This window comes from Lampetra planeri, chromosome 20, assembly GCF_965212315.1.
Source record: "Lampetra planeri chromosome 20, kcLamPlan1.2.h2, whole genome shotgun sequence".
In the NCBI taxonomy this organism is placed as follows: Eukaryota; Metazoa; Chordata; class Hyperoartia; order Petromyzontiformes; family Petromyzontidae; genus Lampetra; species Lampetra planeri.
In genome coordinates this window covers 6,045,357-6,066,974 of record NC_136126.1, presented here as the reverse complement: position 1 = coordinate 6,066,974, position 21,618 = coordinate 6,045,357, and the positions used below count along the sequence as shown (strand labels likewise).

Genomic DNA, 21,618 nt, shown 5'->3' with positions numbered 1-21,618 from the left:
CTCATGCCGACTCCTTCCCTCGTTGACTTGCGGTTCTGCGTTCCATCTAGCCCCTGCATGCGAGCCGATCTCATCGCTCCATCTCCACAGATGTCGTCCCCCCAGTATTCCCGACTTTGGCCACTTTGTCGTCGATCTGGACCACAGGATACCGTGTACCCTTTTCTATAGAGATGTATGCCACCCAAGTGCACTTACTTGAACAGCCGATATGACGTCTCTGAATCACGTATGTTGCCTGATGCATGTGTTTCTCTCTATCTGTCTTTTCAGTGTAATTACCAACATGAATCTATCGACGCATCTTTGCGTACTTTTCAGATTTTGTTTTATAGTTAGGTAGATGCCTGATCCATTTTAATGATTTTTACCAAGTTTTTAAGTTATGATGGATTGAATAGCTGGGTATTTATATTCTTGGTTCTTTCGGTAAAGTCACGTATTATTTTATTATTTTCCTTCTATGTGACTTTACCGAAAGAACCAAGAATATGAATCCCTGCAGTCACGAGAGCTTAAATTCGAAGCTGGGTAATTGTAAATTTATGTTTTTTGACACAATTTGTAGTTTGCTCAAGTATTTTTTAATGCCTACCAATACGAAATGAATCGTATTTTTTTCATCAGCTATAAAATGGAGATGTAATTCACGGATTGTTGCCAATGGGATGGACGACCTCTGAGTAAAATCTTAATAAGAGATTCATAAACCTTACGGCTGCGTAGAGTTCCCGTGTTGTGCTCTGCGGTGCACCGGTGTGTTTTCCAGTTGTACTACCTGTTCATGCCATTTACCAAATCAATTCAGTTCCTGAAGAAACTCCCAGCTGGTGGGGCTAACCGTCAGAGATGATACTGGATAACATGTATTATATCCCGAAAACACACCAGAGGACTTTTTTCCTAAAATCCCCTGAATGATTGCATCAGTTTCCACTGGTGTTCTCTTGCTCTTTATGAATTGAATGAGGGTTGAGGCATTATTCTAGGAGTAATATTGATCGATGGTCCTGTCAATTTAATGATGCACACAGCAATTCTTTCCGGTCTGGAGGCTTTTTCTCTTTCATCCTCCCATCCTGAAAAATGAGTTGTTTTCTGGGATACATGAGTTTTTTTTGGCTATAAAGATCACGTGGCTTGATTTCTGTCTTGTTTATTAGGTTATTCCTGTCATGCCTTTTGGTTTTATCTGGTTCCCTCGGGGATAGTGGACAACATGCGGTAACCACCCCGAAAACACACCCAGAGGGGGGCTAGTCCTTTTAATCGCCTTTCAAATCTTGACGTCCGGCTCCCCTGCTCGTGCCGCTTTTTACGATTCGCAACTTCCCATCGTCGAGCAAAAACGGTTGACGGCTGAACCCTGTCCTTCACGACACCAGCAGGAGAGCAGCGGGTCGGACTCCACCGACGGGAGGTGGGCCGTCGACCCCAAGAGGAAGAGCTACGACGCCGTTCTCTTTGACGTCCTCAAAGTGGCCCCCGAGGAGCTCGCTGTAAGTCCAAGCGCATCCGCGAGCACGCGTAGCAAACACTACTGGACGGGTAATTTGGAGGTCGCCGCCGCGCACGCGTCTTGCACGCGGTTCCGTCGATCCACGGAAGCGCCGACGTGCGATCTTGATGAGAAGACCACAGTCCTGCAAATTGAGGCCTCCCCACTCCCCTCCTCCCCTCCTCCTCACCCCCCACCCACGTGCCACAGTTGATGTGAAACACAGCACGTCTGTGCGAGCCAAGCAGACTTCCGTGCACCGCTTCACCGACACAATCCAACGTTGTGCAGCTGGCTGCTTATTGCGCCTGGGAAATTAAAAAAAATATCACGAATCCTATTTTCCTCTTACGTGTTCTACATGTGACACACGGTGCTCTGGACGCACACGCTGAAATGTGACGCGCATCGGGAGAATATCCCACACATCACAATCAGAATCTTAATTTAGCTCGGAGAGATCCCATCATAGATGTCCAATACGGGCGGGTCACAAAGTTACAACAGCAAATATGATGGTACTTTTGAACGACGAGCTGTTTTTGTTACAATACAAACCAACTGCTTTGTTTTTTAAATAAATATTTTGCCGACAAGGGATGCTGTCATGATGTAATGGTGAAGCACACTGGACTTCCAATCCTAGAGGTTAATGGTCTGATTCGATCTCTTTGCACGTAAGTTGAAATGGAAACTTTTTTTTTAGATCTCTCCACCCAGCAGTGTGAATGGGTACACTGCACTTAGTCGATTGGCAGGTCGCGGTGTTGATTTTGGGTAGAGTGTAGGTACTCCCACCTCTTATGAGATCGATCTATTGATCGATCAATCAATGTTTATTCGTTCCACGGAAAGTCCCATTTCTAGCTAGTTATACGACTCGTTTTCAAGAGATCTGTGGTGCACCAGCACAGAACGACAGTAACATCAAAGTGATCCGTACGGAGGAACAGGAAACAACGGAACAGAAAGCGCCAGAGGTGCAGGCAAACACAGTGGTTAAAGAACAAAAAATTGCAATATAAACAGAATAAACAGGCATATTGCACGTTAACACGGACGAGGAAATGACTGCTTGGAGAGGAGATGACGGCGAGATGAAGTGAAACACGATCGAGCGAATGGAACAATATAAGCATCACGGAAATGTGAAAAGTAATAGCCAACGGGATTTTTTTTACACACAAGTGTAGCTGAGCTGTGCGTTTTATGAAATAGTGGGACTCTGGGACTCCCTCCAGAGGGGTCCTACTCCCAGCAGTGGCATAAGCAAAAAATTTCAGGGCTGCACCTTTATTCCTAATATTGCACAGTATATGTGTACCGTACCGATTAGCAAATGACTATGAAGTCGCAAACATTTCGTAAATGAAAGTGATTACTAAGTAAAATCCGACTGTTGATATTGGCCCATTGTAAATGAACAATAATATGAGTAACTCAATAATAAAGCAATGAATACATATATTAACATATAAATAGATAAATGTACTAAATGAACACATCTGCAAAATAATGCATCACTAAATACACGAATGAATACAATATAATACTGTGTGTGAAATCATAATTACGTGGATATCAATATATGTAAAACAAACGAAACAAAAATGCATGTGAATCATTTATAAATGTACATCAAAATGTTTGGTGATTTTTTTTCTTTCTCCTATTTAATATTCATTTGTTTATTTTTTTTTCAGAGCCAGATAACACTCATGGATGCTCCAGTGTTCAAGTCCATCCAGCCGGAGGTAGGGATCTCTGCGTTGGTGGTTTTACAGACATTGCGTAATGTTTTGGGACATCCTGTATCACGAGCGAAATATATACAACAGTATAATATTCTTTTTAACGTTCAATAATAAGTAAAAGCCAGGCTGGGCAGGATCTGGTGAAAAGCTTAAATAAGCCCCTGCAATTCACAACAACACGATGTGTAGTATATTTATAATCCTTGAAAGGAAAGCAGAAAGTAGGTTATATACACTCAACTGAAGCCAATACATGTTCAACTAAGCATAACAGAACGATAAATAAACTAAATTAAACAGCAGATGTATTCATGCATCTAAGCATAAAAACAGAACAATGCATCTAAGCATAAAACAGAACAATAAATGTTGGATGCTGCCGCATTGAACTCGCAATCTAGAGGTCTTGAGTTTTATTTGATCTCCCGGCTCGGCACTTGGTACGCCAGCCAAACTTCTTCATTGCACTCGCCTCTGTCCACTCGGCAGTCTAATAACGGGTACGGCCACGGTCGATCTGCATGTTGGATGTGATGGTGTAAACTCGTAGACACTCTCATATCTGGCCAGCGTGGCAGAATTGGGTCAAAAAAACCCTCGAGAGAGGTGCTCTCTAAGGCTCCTTTTTAGTGGAGGCCCTTTCACCACCAGTGACATAATGGCAAAGCAAGAAATGGCACGGCTGTACCCTGAACAACTTTGCTTAAATATACCGGAGAGCTTTATAATTTCTATTAACTCGTGCTTTTTTTTTACATACGTACATGTACTGTGTAATGAACTTGGCGGCGAATGTGTGCAGTTGTTTTTGGATTGTTTTGTTCATATCACTTGTTTTACTGTAACCTAGTTTTTAGGAAGTAACCAGGTCCCCATTGAAAATTATTATTTATTGTCCAATGGGTTTTACCTGTGCCAAATAAAACCTAAACCTAAACATCAGTGGCGAGTATATCTGAACGGTTCCTGGACCTCCCCACTTCATAAAGCCACACTGGCCAGTGTGGTGAAGTATGGTCGAACAATCTTCATGACTGAGAGCAATGGGGAGGCTTGAAGGGGTTTTTATTCAGCAGTGAATTGACAACGGCCTGTATTTATATTGTTAGTTGTGTTATTAAATCCTGAGTGTAGCTGTTCCACGTATTATAAATGGTTTTGAACATTTTATTCAGGCCCTGGTTTGTAAAAGCTTGAATGATTGCATCCATTTCCACTGATGTTGCCTTGCTTTTTTAATTGAATGAGTATTGAGACATTCTACGATTGATGTGGAATATTTAGGAAATAGGTTGAGTAGTTTTGATTGATGGTCCTGCCTCTAACGATGGCCACAGCAATTCTTACCGGTCTGGAAGTTTTTCCTCTTTCATCCTCCCATTCTGTAAAATGATTTGTATTTTGGGATATATGACTTTTTTTGCTATAAAGACCACATGGCTTGATTTTGCTCATTTTATTAGTCTGTTTCTGTCATGCGTTATGGTTTTATCTGGTTCCTTAAGGGATACTATTTGCAGATAACCGTTCATCACCTTTATTTCTTCTGCCTTTACGCTCCAATTGCTTGCTTTGACACCTTCAATAATTTGTGTGCTGCGTTCTCTTAATTTAATTCCTGGTGATATTCTCTCCCAGTCATTATAACAACCAACAGTAATGAACTGCAGACAATGATTTAAGAACTAGGCAAAGAAGGCAGAATGGCTTAGGATAAATGGGTAAAAAAAGCATTGTGCAACGCATTTGCTTTTGTTGGAGGGACAGCTGAAAACACACAACAGTTTATACCCAGGCCAATTATTGAATGCAGACCAAGATCAACATTTATGACATGACAGGATTATGATGTATAGCTGGAGGTTCTTCATCCAGCAGTGGATGAATCATGATTCGTTTATTATTAATTTATTATTACATTTGTTTACCCACGAAAGTCTCACTTAATCTCAATTTTAGGAGGTTCCTGAAAAGTTTTTGTACGAGGGAGCAATGTTGCTACATGTCATCTCAATTGAGTAATTTTCAGGTACATTTTCAACGTTGTTTTTTTTTGGCAATACCAAGTACATTCTATTGTTTTTTTGCTATTGGAGGACACCAGAGAACCTGGTGGAAACCCATGCCTAACAGGGAAGAACATACAGAATCAGAATATGTATTTATACTAGAGGAATCTGATGAGCTACACAGCTCTCTTTTTCACAGATGTCCAGGAGTTTCACTCCACACAGAGGCACTCAAATCAGGAATCGAACCCAGGAACTACTTACCGTGAGGCACAAGTGTTAAGACTGCTCTACCATGCTGCCCTAATCTTAACGTGCTTGGATATTAACTTCCCTTTGTATCATGCGAGATACTCTTGTATGTTTACACTTGATAAAAACTGAAGTTTACGTTTATACATTTAGAGATTGCACGTAGGAATATACACGACTGGCATGTACAGTGCTTGCACAAACACAGGGGGTACACGTGTGTACAGCGACCAAGTCATCGTAGGAAATCCAGACACTCCATGGAAGATGTGGGCACTTTCTCCATGAATGGAAAATTAACGAGAGTCCAGTTTAAATTTCGATTTAAAGCTTTCGTGACTGCAGGGATTCATCTTCTTGGTTCTTTCGGTAAAGTCACGTAGAAGGGAAATAATAAAATAATAAAAATAAAACGTAATAAAATTTGCAAGGAATCATGCTTACATTAACCACAATACTTGCAGTCAAATGCAAACAAAAAACAATACTCTGATAATTTATGCATTGTCTTTGAAACTGATTGATCCACACCAGAGACAGCTTTCTTTAGAGCCTCGTCTCATATGGTGTTCGACCAGATGACGCCAAAAGGCGCACAGTTCAAAGACAACGCACTACCAGAGGAATGAGAGCTCGGGGTGTTTTTTGTTTGCATTTGACTGCAAGTATTGTGGTTAATGTAAGCATGATTCCTTGCAAAAGGTGTCAGTTTTGTTGCCAGAAAAAAGGGGAAAAACCCTATTAGTATATTTGGGTACTGGCAAAGGAGGTTCCATGAAGAAGAAGTGGACCGGATGGAGAAATATTAATGCGGTAATTATAAAAAACGGTGGGATTTGTGAATACGAATGCTCCCGTCAGGGTCTGCTGGCACGGCTCGGCGGTTTCCTGAGGCGGGTGGAGTTGGGTGCAGCCAGGGGGGGGTCAGCGTGAATGGATGTTCGGAAAAAAAAAGATTCTCCGTATAATCACTGGCGCTCCTCCAAGCCTGTGACTTCCACTCGAGTAAATTATCAGATTCCAAAACCAGCTTAAAATGTTGTTTATATATTTAAGTCGTTTTTTTATATACTTGTATAAATTCACAGCTGACGAAACCATTGTCATGACGAGAAATCAAATTTTTTTTTTACGTTTTATTTTAGGACATGATTTCGGATTGTTACCGGATGTGACATCTGAAGTTTCGATCCAGGTGTTGGAAGCTTCTTCAGGAACTGAATTGTCGCCAGGGTAGTGTGATTGCCTATAGCCAGATTGCCCTGGATGTGCCAGATATTGTTGAAGTTTAAATGTTAAGCAGGGTCCAGCCCGCTTGATTCTTGGATGAGAAGATTCCTGGTTTTTTGCCAGTTACTATTACAACTACAAATTATATTTTTTTTTAGTAGGTAAGACCCACTGAGCCTTATAGTTCTTTTTCAGAAGTGACCTGGCCACAAATGATAGCCCAACGAAGTGGCTTACCACGCGGAAATGTATAGCAGCCAAATACTCTAAACGCATGATTCTAAATGTCGACGGGGAAAACTGGAGGACCCAGAGACAAATCAACGCGGCCACAGGGAGAGAGACGCACAAACTCGCAAATATACAGGCGTCAGGGTCGGGATTGAACCCCTGAGCTCCTATATGCCAGGCGAGGTAGTTAACATCTCACCACCGTGGTGCCCTTGTTGTTGTAGGTATGAGGCTACAAGGTGGTTAGGAGATGGCAGTGTGGAGTGCGTATTGTGGGTTTCCCCCGGGGTACTTTGTGAAGTACATTTTCCTCCTACGCGAAAGCCAAACACTCGTTAATGGTGTTGATCATAATCCCATTTCTGCACCATGCTGCTGAAAAGGTCTTGAGACTCAGTAGTGAGGCTTTCCTGTGTAAAATAATTAAGCAGCTTAATTAGTTTTCTTAGCTTTCTACATAAAGTGTACACATGCAGTGGCATGAAGTGCAGCTGTTCCCTCAGGGTGCTTTGCAATCTGTCATCCTGGCCAGGTTTTACTCAGTCTTAATGCAGCTTAACGTGGCAAGGCCACATGCTCTTGCGTTTATTTCTGATAAATCCACACGCAACCTGACCCATGTTACACAGCGAGTTGCATTGCAGAGGGCACACCTTCACACTTTCCATAGCCGGTCTCGGTGTGCAAGGTGCAGCCGTGCAATTAATGTCCCCCACACCACTGCTGATTGAAGGACCTTTACTGAAGAACGATAACCCTTCCAAGAGCTTCGTTTGTTTCCTCAGCCACGCTGGCCAGACGTCTTGGAGTCGATGGGAGTACCCACACTTTATCCCACCACTCACGACCTGCCGATCATCGGCTAACTGCGGTGAACCTCATTGGAACCTCCTTTGCCAGTAGCAAAATATGATAATTGGTTTTTTTACCCTTTTATCTGGCAACAAAACTGACACCTTTTTTTACAAGGAGTCATGTTTGCATAGACCACAATACCTACGGTCGGAATGCAAACAAAAACACAACTCTGATAATGTATGCACTGTCCTTGAAATTGATTGGTCCACACCCGAGACAGCTTTCCTTAGAGCCTAGTTTCACATGGTGTTGGACCAGATGACGCCAAAAGGCGGTGAACCTATTTACTACAATTCTTGTTGCACAGAAATATTGGGAAATGAATAAACTTGCACCACTTTAGAACTGCATAGCCCGTCGATGGAATGGAACAAGGCGACTTATGAATTGCAATTCCAGTGTGCGACCCATAAACACCACTGTCGTGTGCAACCGGTATAAACTTGCGTATGTACCTTTTTGTTTCATTTCACAGCTTTGGAGTAATTTCTATTCAAGTAAGAGCAGCCGCAGGAGGCAGCATGTTGAATGAAGCAGCCTGGCATTTTTCAGCTTTCCCAAAGAGCTTCGTTTGCCAGCGAATAGCCAGAACACTTAACGCACTGCTCTTCCTCCGTAGCCTTGGAAAAACTTGGGCATTGCCCAAGCGAAGGACCTTTGATTAAGCCAGGAAGGAAATCACTCGAGGGCAGTGAGGAGAAAGGAGCTTATGTAGAAGTTTCCTTTTGCGCAAACATAAGGATTATGCTTATCCCACACCTGTTGTTAGCCAGGATTATCCAGTGGGAAGGGATTTAGTGGGATAATGTTTCTGGGAGGTAAGTGGTAGCACAGGTGATAGTGTTCTCCACTATGCAAGAGGGTAACAAGGTTCAAAAGGTCAAAAGGTCAAGTTTGGGTGGAGATGATCCATTGCACGTGTGTGTGTGTGGTTTTACAAGTTAGGCCTTTGCTACTACAGCCAGCATAATTTGTGCATGTATATACACGTGTATTTTTCTGCATGTACATTTAGAGTTATTTTGTCAAGCCACCGTTGGACGAGTGGCTGCCTCATACCCGTACAGGCTGAGTATAGTTGCAAATACTATTTTTGCATAAAATAGCCAAACAAAGTAATGCGTTGCTCTTAATAGAAGCACATGGCAAGTAAAACGCAATAGCTGCTTCACAGCGAAAGGTTGACTTATTTAGAATGTTGCACGCCGCCTCCGAACGCATACGAGTGTGAATGTTAGACAGTACTTCGAGTTCATGGGACCATTTTTGCAAGAGTGGACGTTCTTTTTTTCAAAGCCCCCCCATGTGTACTTCAAGCCGCAGGCTTTAGTTTAACTGTTCTGGATCCACACATCTTAACCCGTTTGAGTTGGTCCTGTCAAGTATAAGCAGTTGTGTGGCGTTGCCACACTGATTGAGCAAAACATGGGGATCTGGCTCTGGGCTCGGTAGCTCTGGGCGAAGTGAGAGACCTCATGTGTTACTGCTCACCCTCCTCCACCGCCTCGTGCTCTGCACACGGATGGTATTATCGTTTTATTGCAACACATTCCTGCGGAAGAAGCTGGTAGGAACGTTGGGTTGCTCGGTCAATGGCCAGGGTCAACGGCGGCGTGGTGTATTCCGCAAATATGCCCGACTGTGAGGGTGGGCACAAGCCGGCGTGAGTAGGTTAAACGTTGAGTTTTATAAGGGAATCACGGGGTGACCAGCCCCTCCCCACCCAGCCCCGCCCCTCCCCACCCAGCCCCTCCCCACCCTCCCCACCCAGCCCCTCCCCACCCTCCCCTTCCCACCCAGCCCCTCCCTCCCCACCCTCCCCTCTCCACCCAGCCCCACCCCTCCCATGCACGACGGACACAATAATCCCCTGTGGGCCGGTGTAACCAGGAGGTTCCAACCAGTAATCGCACTGCACTGTGTAACTTAGGTTTCGGTTTTTGCAATGTAATTAATTATAGTGTGAAACTAATAGCACTTAATGGTGCTGCATTTCACAACATTGCTACATGGTAAATCACAAGAAATGGATGCTCGCCAATGTTTAGGTCATGCTCATGTGAAGCTTGCATGTTGTTGTTTGCTTTGCTGTGGGGAAATTAATGAATCATAAAATGTAAATATGCAACTTACTTAAACACCATTATGTAAGAGTGGCAATCTACATTTCGCTGAAATTGATTTGCCGCTTATTCAGAGTACGATGATTGAGGCTGTATCCACAAGCCTGACAAAATGTTTATCTTGTGGAGGACCTGTAACAGAGCATTTGATTAGCATTTAAAAGACTACTGATTTAGTATGGCCTTTGGTTTGGTATACGGCGCTAGTAATACACATCTAGCCCTTGGTGAAATGTGAACCAGATATTATTGCGTTTGGAGCGAGCGAGTCTGATGGCTATGCTAATTATCTTGGATGAATACGCTGTAGGGATTCGGAGCGAGGAACATTTAATTTTCGCAACGGATTATGTTTCCCTGTTCCGAACGGGGCCTTACTACAGCTGTGCATTCTCATTGCTTAACTATGGCTTGTAAAACAATACCGAATGATTGATGGTGCTGACGCAGCGGCTTATTTGTAGACATGCCATCATCTCCTCTGCTAACAAAAATATATACAATAATCCTCAGACTCTTGGTAATCAAATGTGATCTGGTTTATTTATTTTATTAGTAAAATACAGTATTTTTTTGCTGTAATAAAGCTTTGCATTGCCAAGTTTAAAATTAGGTCATCGAGTACAGTACATTGATAGTAATTATCTCTACAGTGATTCATAATTAGTTTATTTTGGGTTAGATCGTGGAGGTGTAATGTCAATTAAACATGAAAACCTGTTGATAAAATTAACTAATCTCTTTAGTCTAATGGGTTTGGTGTTTGGGAAGAAACCTGATTGCTCGGAGGAAACCCACACACCAGAAGTCGCAACCGGGTACCCGATACCCGTACCCTACCCGATACCCGGCTACCCGTACCCGGCCGGGTACGGGTAGCCGTTTGCGACCCTGGTGCGGCCGGGTACGGGTGGGCCGTGAGTCACTGGTGAGTCACCGTTTGTCACTCATTTCCCAACGTCTTGTCTCTTCTCACAATTCAAGTTCCTAGAATCAACCCACCCGCGCCTGCAACATGGCTTCATCTCAGAGGTCGCAATCGGGTACCCGATACCCGTACCCTAACCGATACCCGGCCGGGTACGGGTAGGGTACGGGTACAGCCGGGTACGGGTAGCCGTTTGCGACCCTGGTGCGGCCGGGTACGGGTAGGCCTTGAGTCACTGGTGAGTAACCGTTTGTCACTCATTTCGGGTAGGTTACGGGTACGGGTAGGGAACGAATACCCGTACCCGGCCGGGTACGGGTACCCATTTGCGGCCCTGGTGCGGCCGGGTACGGGTAAGGAATCAAAACCCGTTTGCGACCTCTGCCACACACAGGAGGAATAATACTCCAGTTTCTGCACAGATAGGTTCAAGAATTAATTGCTGGAATGCCATATCCTGGCTACTTCGCAGCTCAAGGCAATAATACCTGGCATTCTTAGGTACTAACCAGGCTCAACCTCTGCTTAGCGCCCACGTTTGGACAAGATTAGGTACATTCAGGATAAATTCATCAGCAGTAATATCTCCATAGTTTCAAAGTTAGCAACGACAATATATAGAGTAGAAGTTCGCAAATGAACCAGCAGACGGTGCTCTATCAAAAAACAATGGTTGCTTTTGGCAGAAACACTTGCATTGTCGAGGTCTACCAGGGTGGACAGATATGAATGGTAGTCATCGTTCATCAACCAGTGGCGCTTGTTAGGATTCAAATACAATAATTAACGGTGGGTGCGTGCGAAGTTGAAACATCGAGGTGCTTGCTCGGCTGGTGGGCCTGGCTGGCAAGATCTTGCACTACGTTGGCCCAAAGTTGTTTTTGGCAGAACACAGGTTTTGTGTCTTTAGCCCACGAAAAAACATACGTTCCTTTGCAGGAGACGGGTTTTTTTCCGGCCCGTGTTCTGCACGTGCTTTTACCCCGGAGACCCACGGACGGTACCGCTTGCAGAACATTTCTTGACGGCCATATACTTCATACCCACTGCGTCATTATACTCACATCTTACACACTAACCCCGAGGCAACTGTTGTTAAGTTTATTTGACCTATCCATGAGCACAGTGCGCAGATGTACATTTTACTTTCCATATCAAATCAAAAGCTATTAATCAGAGTGGCTGGTGACTTGCGTTATATCGCTATTGCTTGCGCAGAGCCTGTGAAGTTACTTCTAACGCTGCCTGTTTGAAACCATAATGCAATCTGAAAACCTGAGCTGGAAAATACATCTGGTTACTCACATCATTTCTCCCCAAAGGGACCTTTGTAAAAAAAAAATATGGCTGATTTACTATGGATGAGTTTCGGATTTAAACTTTCAGATGTTTAAGGAGAATTTAGGATCTTTTTTGCATGTTTTGATCGTTTACAGGGATGTGCTGATGTAATATGTCTTTGTGCTTACAATAGTGACGTCACCCAATGAGACGTCACCACTTTCGGTGGGAACGGCATGAAAGCGACATCATATTAGTAACGTGACTTCCAGTTTTCAGATTAATCCAAAGATGAAGACTGCACTCCTAGATCACACTCTTTACTTTGAAAATGACAAAGTGTTTATTTAATATCGTTAACTGGTTAATTAATCACATTTCTGAGCTTCATAGACCGTACAACTCTTGCAATATTTATTATTGAAAGACAATATCATACTTTAAAATAAACTCGCCAAGAGCCTAGCTTTTACACCAGTGATTAGACATGCAGCTGTCTGGGATGTTTATTAGCCTTTTTTAAGGTTTATACGTTTAATATCTGTCCAGGAGCCGTGGTTTCATAATGCCACGTTGGCAAGATGGAAACTACTTCGCCTGGTATACAGGAGATTGTGGGTTTGATCCTGACCCTGATTCCTACATATTTGGAGTTTGCATGTTCTCCCCGTGGTCGCGTGGATTCTTCTCCGGGTCCTCTGATTTTACCCTCGACATTTAAAATCAACATGTGTTCAGAGTATTTGGCTGCTATAAAAATTTCCAAACAATAAGCCACTTAGTTGAACTATCATTTGTGGCCAGGTTGCTTCTGGTTTAACACGTAGGCTTTTGCAAACCAATATTATTCGTAATAAAGGTTTTTGGGTTAGATCGCGTAAGTATAAATGTGTCGAAACCCTCCACCACCCGGCACAGCCAGTAAGGTTTGTCGCGTAAAGAACGCGCCAATTAGTTACTACTTCAGCCAACCGGTCTTTTGGGCTTACCTCGGAAAAGCAAAATTAAATCAGCGTTGTTAAAATGCCAGTGTGCGCTGACGGTGTGAGTTAGTCACAATTACCTTCATTCGCAGTGTGCTTTGAGAGCCTGCCGGACCACGCTGAGCATTGCCGTGTGAGGCAGGTCTATTATCGCGCGATTTTACCATGAGGCACGCAACTTCGCATTACACAGGAAAATCTCTGTGGCTGAGACCCAAGTGGTGTTCCCCATATTACCTTACCCAGTTGGGGTATAAATAACCCTCCCATGGACCCTTAAATGGGGAATTGAACATCACTGTGACGAGTGCAAGAAGTATTGGGGTCCTCTGGTTTTTCCCTCCACATTTATAAATGTGTCTTTAGAGTATTTGGTTGCTATAAATTTCCACGTGATAAGCCGCTTCGTTGAGCTATCATTTGTGGCCAGGTCGCTTCTGAAAAAGAGTTGTACATAGCTCAGTGGGCCCTTACCTGGTAAAATAAAAATAGATTAGTTTATGATAATAGATTTTAACCCTTTTTGCTGGCAACAAAACAGGTGTTAACTTGTTAAAACACCAAACTGAAACCTTTTACAAGGAATCATGTCTGCCTTAACCACAATGCTTGTGGTCAGAATGCAAACAAAAAACATACTCTGATAATATTTGCATTGTCCTTGAAACTGATTGGTCCACACCAGAGACAGCTTTCTTTTGAGCCTCGTCTCAAACGATAGCTCAACGAAGCGGCTTATCACGTGGAATTCTTTAGACCTCTGGTCTAACACCGTTTGAAAACCCTATTATCATAATTTGGTACTGGCAAAGGAGGTCCCATGATGTAGATGAGTTTATATTCTTAGGTTTTTTCGGTAAAGTCACGTAGGTAAAAAAATAAAATTAAAATGTATAAAAGTAAAATAAAAAAAAAATATTAAATAATTTTAATTTCAATGTTTTACCTACGTGACTTTACCGAAAAAACCTAAGAATATGAATCCTTGCAGTCACGAAAGCTTCAAATCTAGATGAGTTTAGTTTTAGTTTATAGAACTTGCTTGCGGTGTCCTATATACATTCATAATGTTGTATTTTCCACAGTGTTTGAAACAAGCATGCAGTGTTTGGGTACAGTTATTTTGATATTTTACATAATCTTTCATGTCACTGTAAGTAATGGCCATTATATTTGAATACGTCTCGGTGATTAATACTTCACAGCGTTGCTTTGCATGTTTTCATTGTATTGAATTTACTTGAAGAAGTACCCTGTTGTGTAGAAACAATGGTGTATTTGTATACGTTATTGGAAAAATACTAATGAGTACATTTAAAAAAAATCTATATTTGTTTTACATTTCAATGTAGTTTTGGCTAAGACTTTGGCGTCTTGGTTTATCCACTGGCAACCTTGACTCGTTGTTGATCACCGTTTGACTGCTGCAGTGTAACTCTCGAGCCAGAATGGGAACGGTTGTTTAAGCACAACGAATCCCCTCCTCAAATGCGAGCATCATTCCTGGGTCCATCATCTTGTCTCGGGTTTGACATCTTACATCGCCTTCAGCTGAGGATGGACAGGGCAAAACAAACAATCGCGATTTTGGGAAGGTGATTTGCGTTACGCGCAAAAGCTGTAAAGACGCATTGTGCGAAACTTGAGACATTGACTTTCACAAAAACAGGACCAGATCTCAGGACCTCGTACCGTATTGAAGATTCGTGCAAAGGTTGGTTGCAAGATTCCAGAACATTTGCTTTCAGGTTTGTTTTCACGTGAGGAGTTATATTTAGTCCACAGATGTGTGTTTAAGTATGTTACTATGCACTTTTGGGAGAAAAAAAAACAGCCCAGTTGAAATGCAGTGGTGTATGCTAAGCAAAATATATAAATAGTAGTCGTGAATTATGTCATTGAAACACTACTATATTTTATTTATGCGCCATGTGTATGGGTAAACGGCACATGCTGAACATAGGGAGTTAATTGTTTTGAGATACAGGACCACGTTTGTTAAATATGTAGTGTCTAAAAATTATTAACATTTTTATTTGGGTTATACAGAGCCCAGGTAAAGATCGATGGTTTGCATTGAAGGCTTGGCTACACACGAACGAGTTGTTGATTTAGATTTTTGTTTATTTTAAGAACAATTTAACACTTAGAATTTGAATAGTGCAATGTATGCAAGTTGAACTTTTTTCGCACCGTACGTATCCAACCGTGATAATTTAATTGGAGGTGTGGGAAATAGGCACTTATTATAAATTATGTCACATTCATTACGATGGGTGTTTCTATGGATAATACATTTTCTTTAGATATTAGTAATCATTTCTCAACATCCCATCGTGAGATGCTTTTATAAATCTTGGAACAGCTTTGCTTTGGTAAGCCCCCTATGCAAATGCAACATCAAATATTCACACTCCCAGGCTTGTCGTTGCATTAAGTGTGTCTGATCTCGATGGTTTTGTTGCTTTCATTAACGAAGAGATTGTTGCTGTTTTGGGGTACAACCATTCCAGTGTTCGATTCAGTGAAACAGCCAAACATGCACCCACTTTATTATTTGGTTCTTTCGGTAAAGTCACGTATAGCGATAAAATAATAAATTAAATTAAATACTAGCATACGACGTTTCGATTGCAGTATTTAATTTAATTTATTATTTTATCTTTATACGTGACTTTACCGAAAGAACCAAAGAATAATTCCTGCAGTCACGAAAGCTCCAAATTAAGTATGCACCCACTTTCCCTACTGCACTTGTGTGCAGCTGATAAAACATTGTTACACCGTCGGGCAAAGGCTAGGGTTCCACTGATGTCCTGTACATTGGTCGTGTTCTTCAGACACTCAAAAGCACACAAACTCCAAGTTCTCTGCCTCGCATCATGCTTGCCCCTGTTCTGAGTTCAGCTGTTGACATTGGAAGTGTATCACGTGTGTGCCTTTAGCGTTGACCCTGACAAATCACGCTTGTCCTGCATGTCTCAGCTCTGCAAGACCTCAAACGTTATTCAGTGAAACATCTGCCACATCTGTTGTTTCCTTAAGCCCAGCTGCTGCAGAGATCCTCATCCTTGCCTTCATCACATCCCAACTCTACTATAGCAACTCATTTCTCCTAAGGTCTCCCAAAATGTCCGAGTTTAAAAACTCGAGAAGATTCCTCACCCACACGTGAAAATGAGACCACATCACCCAACTCCTCTCTGATCACTCCACCGGCTCCCAATCCATTCCCCAGATAAATGTTTGAAGATTTCCCATTTTAACTGTCCTCAAGATCCTATATGTATGTACGTTGAACTGATTTTGCCTTGTACATAGACAACCATGCTCATCTGAGGTGCGGGAGAAGCACAACAGACTAAACACAAAAAGCAGTTCTTATATGGCCCTTCTCCTGACTTTCCCATCCCCTCTGATCTCACTATTCATTGCTGGACCACACTCAGCAACCAAGGCGTTTGATTGACGGCCCGAGTCAACCTCCCCTCGTACAGAGGTCTCTCATTCGCCTCTTCTGTCTGCATCGTCTGTAACTCCATCCATCCGTCTGTGGTGTCAACTCATTGCTCCCTGGTTAAGGCCAGGCCAAAGAGAGTCCTCTTCATCTCTGCTACTCTCGAAACAATAAAGTCTTGAAAAGTGGTTACATTTAGACACTATATAAATCCAAATTGGTATTGTATTTAGAACAGATGGTATCCATAAGCAATATAGGAACCTTATGGCGGGACCCCGGGGTCCCATAAGCCCCCGGCTCTTGCATAAACATTATAATTATTATAATGTAAACAAAAAACTTTGCCCTTTTTCACCAATGGGTTTGAAGGATGGTGGCAAGTGTTGTCTTGTTAAACTATGCATTTAAAACTGAAAACTACTTACCTGCAGTACCTCTATTTAAATACACTATCGAAAACATAATTTACACCCCTCTGTCAATCATCGTGTTTCTCAGTGTGGATTTGTGAACACACTTTGTAAACCGTACATAAAATAGTACGCGTTTTCAATGCACTGTTCATATTGTAACGAGCGTTTATACCAATGTTACTCTACAGAGTAGTGGGTCGCCGCTCCTCTTATCCGCATTGATACGAGCGGTATGTGGGGACTATGGCTTAACCGCAAAAAAAACCTATTTGCACAGATGCATATGGACAAGAGAAGTATTATGAAACAGGAGGAATTAACAGTGCAACGCATCTCATCTGTTAAATATCTGCAGGTAATAGGATTGTCATCGATTGATCCTGGCTGCAGACATTTGAAGGTCACATAATAATGAAGATAAGAGAGCAGTTTCACTATTATACATACCGTTATGACAAATAAAGTCGTGTAGGCCGTTTTAGCAGCTTTAGATAAGACTTATGACTCTGCCCATACCCGAGTATGGAGTGCATTCGCTTGTTCAGCTCTTCTGTGCATTCGTCCTCGCTCCTGCGCTTGGACATGACAACAGAATGATCTGCGCCAGGTGGGTCGTGGCATTAAATGTGCGCGGTGGGACGGAGGCGCCAAAAATAAATAAATTCATTACGATTTTGACTTACGTCTATTCAAGACCCTGGGGTCCCGCCATAAGGTTCATATAGCCATAAAATCAATACTTTGCTATAAATCGAATGCGTTTTTATATTTAACTCTCTCTATGAGTGTTAACTTGATTTACGTTAACGCGTGATAAAAATATGTCCAAGTATCTATAAAATTTACGAAGTTATCATAGACGACGGAATACGGCATCCGTCGATGCGGTGCGCGATTGGCCACCAACTTCGCATGAAATCTTCCTCTTGGTCTTTTAAGCAAAAACAGATCCGAGGGACAGGAACCTGAGCTCTGAGATCTGGTCTGCATTTTGCATAGCCAAATCAGATTAAACTTTGGTTGACTGGGGGTTGCTGACTTTTTTTTTTAAGCCATTTTTTTTGCTTTATCACTTTTAGGGGGCTGATACTATTCCCGCGTTCGACGTGCGGTGCTGTCAAGGACATGTTGTGTGAACCGTGTTAATTCGCGCTTTGGCATTTTTATGGTGAACTCCAGCACATCGCAGCAGGAAAGCGTACTGAATCACAAGTATATGTTACAGCCTTGCCCTGTGTGCTGTGGTTAAGAGTTAAGGGTATGTAATTTGTTTTATGGCGTAATTTAACCATGATATCACAGTACATTTTCCTTTATAATACAGTAGTGCAAATTATTTACTCAAGGAATCCTCAACGTCAACATTATTTATGGGGAGAGTCCTGCATTGGGTATTTTTTTTCAGCTTTTGGGAAGGAAACCGTAGAACCTGGAGAAAACCCATCGCACGTACGGGGCAGTAATTCTCTTTGCAGGCACTCCTTTACAACACCTGTCGATTCCAGATGTGGTCACCCATGCCAGTACTCGCCAAGGTCAAACCTGCTGAGCTTCTGCGAGTCTGACAAAATAGGGTGCATTCAGGGCGATTTTTGTCATAGAACCAAATGTTTCGCATCTCATTGAAATATGCCCAATGTGTACACTTCTGATGAGTCTGGCGTAGGCTTCAGTATAATCCGCGTGGATAGTTTTGTTTATTGCAACATTGCACGAGGCGCTCTCAGAAGGTAATCACAAGGAGGGACAGTTAATAGTCAAGTCTAAATCTGGTCCACGCTACTCTTTTCATGCGATATTCGCTTGACGTCATTCCAAGTGCGCTTATTGGGCTACATCATGCAGTGAAGCGATCTCGCTGTCCGAAGGGGAATGTTCTGAAGCTGTTGTGCCCATATTTCCCCTTTTAAGATGCCAGCATAAAATTGTATTTTGATGTGGATGGATGGTTCTCTGGTCTGATGCGAGCTCAGAGTGCTTAAACAACACCTCTGCAGTCCTGGTTCCAGTAAGTAGTGGAAACGTGGCGCATATGAACACATTCTCATTGGTATGAAGGGGTCCTCGCATGCTGCGAGATTAATGACCTCTGCCCAATCATTCGTGACAGCACAAAGAAACACATGCAACCGATCATTGCACTTAGCTTTGAAAGGATGAACTCCTGAGATTGTAGAACATCAGGGAGTGAGCGGAATGACTTGCCAAGCCGATTCATACGAGGACGCATTCTCTGGCGTGGGTGGCTGTTAAATCAAGACAACTGGGCATTTACGCGACCTCCCTGCACTCCGTGTCCCCGAGGAAATGCGAACGCAGGCGTGGCTGCTTTGTTCGCAAGGCGAGGCGTTGTTACTGCCCTTGTTTGTGTTCAGCGTCCCGTGAAGTGCCAGTGTTGGAAAACTGGACCCGGTTTCACTTTTGTATTTCAGCCCCACACGTTTTAGCGACGTTTCCTTCAAAATGTCAAGCGAATTAACTGGGGAATGTCAATAATAATCATCTGCCCACCATTAGCTTTCATCTCTCGCTTTATTGAAAGCTCATTGTTAAAATAATTTATGACAAGTGCCATTTTCAGCATCACATCAGAGAAAGCATACCAACAGAAAATTGCCTGTCCTGCCTTTTTTTAAAATGGAATGAAATCAATGATTGCTTCCCTGCACGTGGATTTGTTTTCCTACTTCCGTAGACACACTGCAAACTGTGTTTGAAATCTTACCGTTGTGTGGGGGGGTAAGCAGGCACTCCTTAGCCTCACTCGCTTTACTCACACAATGACCGATCAGTCTGCCCCACATCCATGAAATAACGCATTTCAATTGGCTGACTTCTGCTGGAAACAGGTGGCCTAGCCTGCTTTTAGAAACGGCTTTGCGACGTGCCCTGACATGCTTGTCATAATGCTTCCTAGTGGCACGTGGCTCAAGCTATCATTAAAATAAATCTATATTCCACTTCCCGTGAAATACACCTATCTCAACATGAATTGCTTCCATTAACTTTTCTTTCCGGGAAAACATTTTCTTTAGCCACGTAAGCTAAAAGGAATTTAATAATGCATTAACTTCCCTCCTTGGGTATTTTTCTTTATTTTCAGTGCTCAAAAGTGGAACATGCAAAGGAGAGTAATTAAGAATCCCTTTGGGCACATTGCCAGTTTTTCTATAAATTTGTAAAGCAATACAGTGGACACAGTGGGGAGGAATAATATTTTTTTAAAAGCATGAATATTCTAGCTTTAACTGTGCTTTTCCTTTACCATTTGAAGTCTCCTTAGCACGGCGGTGCCTTGCGTTCAAACAAGGATTTGTCGGCGAGCGTTTGCGCGCACATGTATAACGTTCGTCAACGTGATTTTTTCGTATCAAACAAACGTGCGGCGACGTGATTTTTTAGAATCCTGGTACTTTGCTAGTTGTTTATAAAATAGCAACGTTTGTTGTGGAACTTGCAGAGATATAACAGCTGAAGGCTTTGGCATATTCCTCATGTGAGATACACCTATTGAACAACCCACCTCCACGCAGTGAACAACAATACCCAAGATTATTTAGACTGTGCTTTAGCCTGACAGGCCTAGTATTCGGCTGCTTATACAGACATTTGTTTGGAAAATTACACTCGCCCTTCAGATGTGTCTTTGGAAATAAAATTACGACCTGTGGTTAACTTTGGTCATTTGTTCGCAGGTGTAATATTTGAACGTCACAGCTACGCACGCTTGGCCATTTCCGCACGGGATAAAGTTCTGTACTCTTAGCCCTGCCATGAACATTTGATGCCGAACGGAGCCCTATGAGTGTAATATTTGTCCAGAGAGCTTTCTGAAAGAATGCACTCGGCGGAGCCACAAGACTTGCCCCCACCACGCCTGGTGCCATAGACATGCATCGAGGCTGGGCGATACATGCAGCAGGTGGTGGAAGCATCATGCCACTGTGTCCTGAATTCCTGATTATCCCATCACCCACACTCTTCGTTTTTTTATAATGCCCCCCCCCCCGCCCCCCCGTTTTTAAGCAGCCCACCGCCTCCCCCGAGTATGGAGTTTGGCACAGCTGCTCCATTGCTTAAACTGCTAACATTTGCCATCGAAAAGTGGGCATTTGCCATTTCCTGCGACTACATTTTCAATAGACCACTAATAGATTTAAAAAAAAACGCATACGCGGCTGTTCAAAACAAACGCAAAAAGTCAATTGCACACCCCAATAAATGGTGATTTTAAAAACGTACGAATTTTTCTGTGAACTTTACGTGTGCTTCAGAGATGCACTGTGCAATGGGTTATTTTGCTCATCTTCTGTATGGGGTGGCACGGGGCAGTGGGGAGGGGGGGTAGCAGGGGGCGGGGGCAGTGGGGAGGGGGGCAGTGGGGGGGTGACCACGAGCATAGCTGCCCAGTCGGTTTATTTAATAGAATTTCCATGTTCCTCACAGCACACACACACACACAATGGGTGTGTGTGTGTTCTGGGACAGGGAGAGCCAGGGCGGGGTTTGTGGCCGACTTTTTCCCGAGGTCGTCACCTGTCAAAAGTGTTTCGATTGGGGCAGTGTCGTTGACTAATTTGAATGGTTCATTGTCATCG

At 42.9% G+C, this 21,618-nt stretch overlaps 1 protein-coding gene across 4 annotated transcripts in view; it reads left to right on the top strand.

Moving 5' to 3' along the window:
* LOC144724351 (ras-specific guanine nucleotide-releasing factor RalGPS2-like) overlaps positions 1-21,618 on the top strand; it is a 194,572-nt gene that overhangs the window by 49,106 nt on the left and 123,848 nt on the right. For 3 of the 4 annotated variants that reach the window (XM_078603410.1, XM_078603409.1, XM_078603412.1), the window contains exons 4-5: positions 1,386-1,499; positions 3,202-3,252. In XM_078603410.1, coding sequence (XP_078459536.1) covers positions 1,386-1,499; positions 3,202-3,252 — 165 coding nt within the window. The remainder of the gene's footprint in view (positions 1-1,385; positions 1,500-3,201; positions 3,253-21,618) is intronic. The other variant, XM_078603413.1, reaches the window with a different exon arrangement.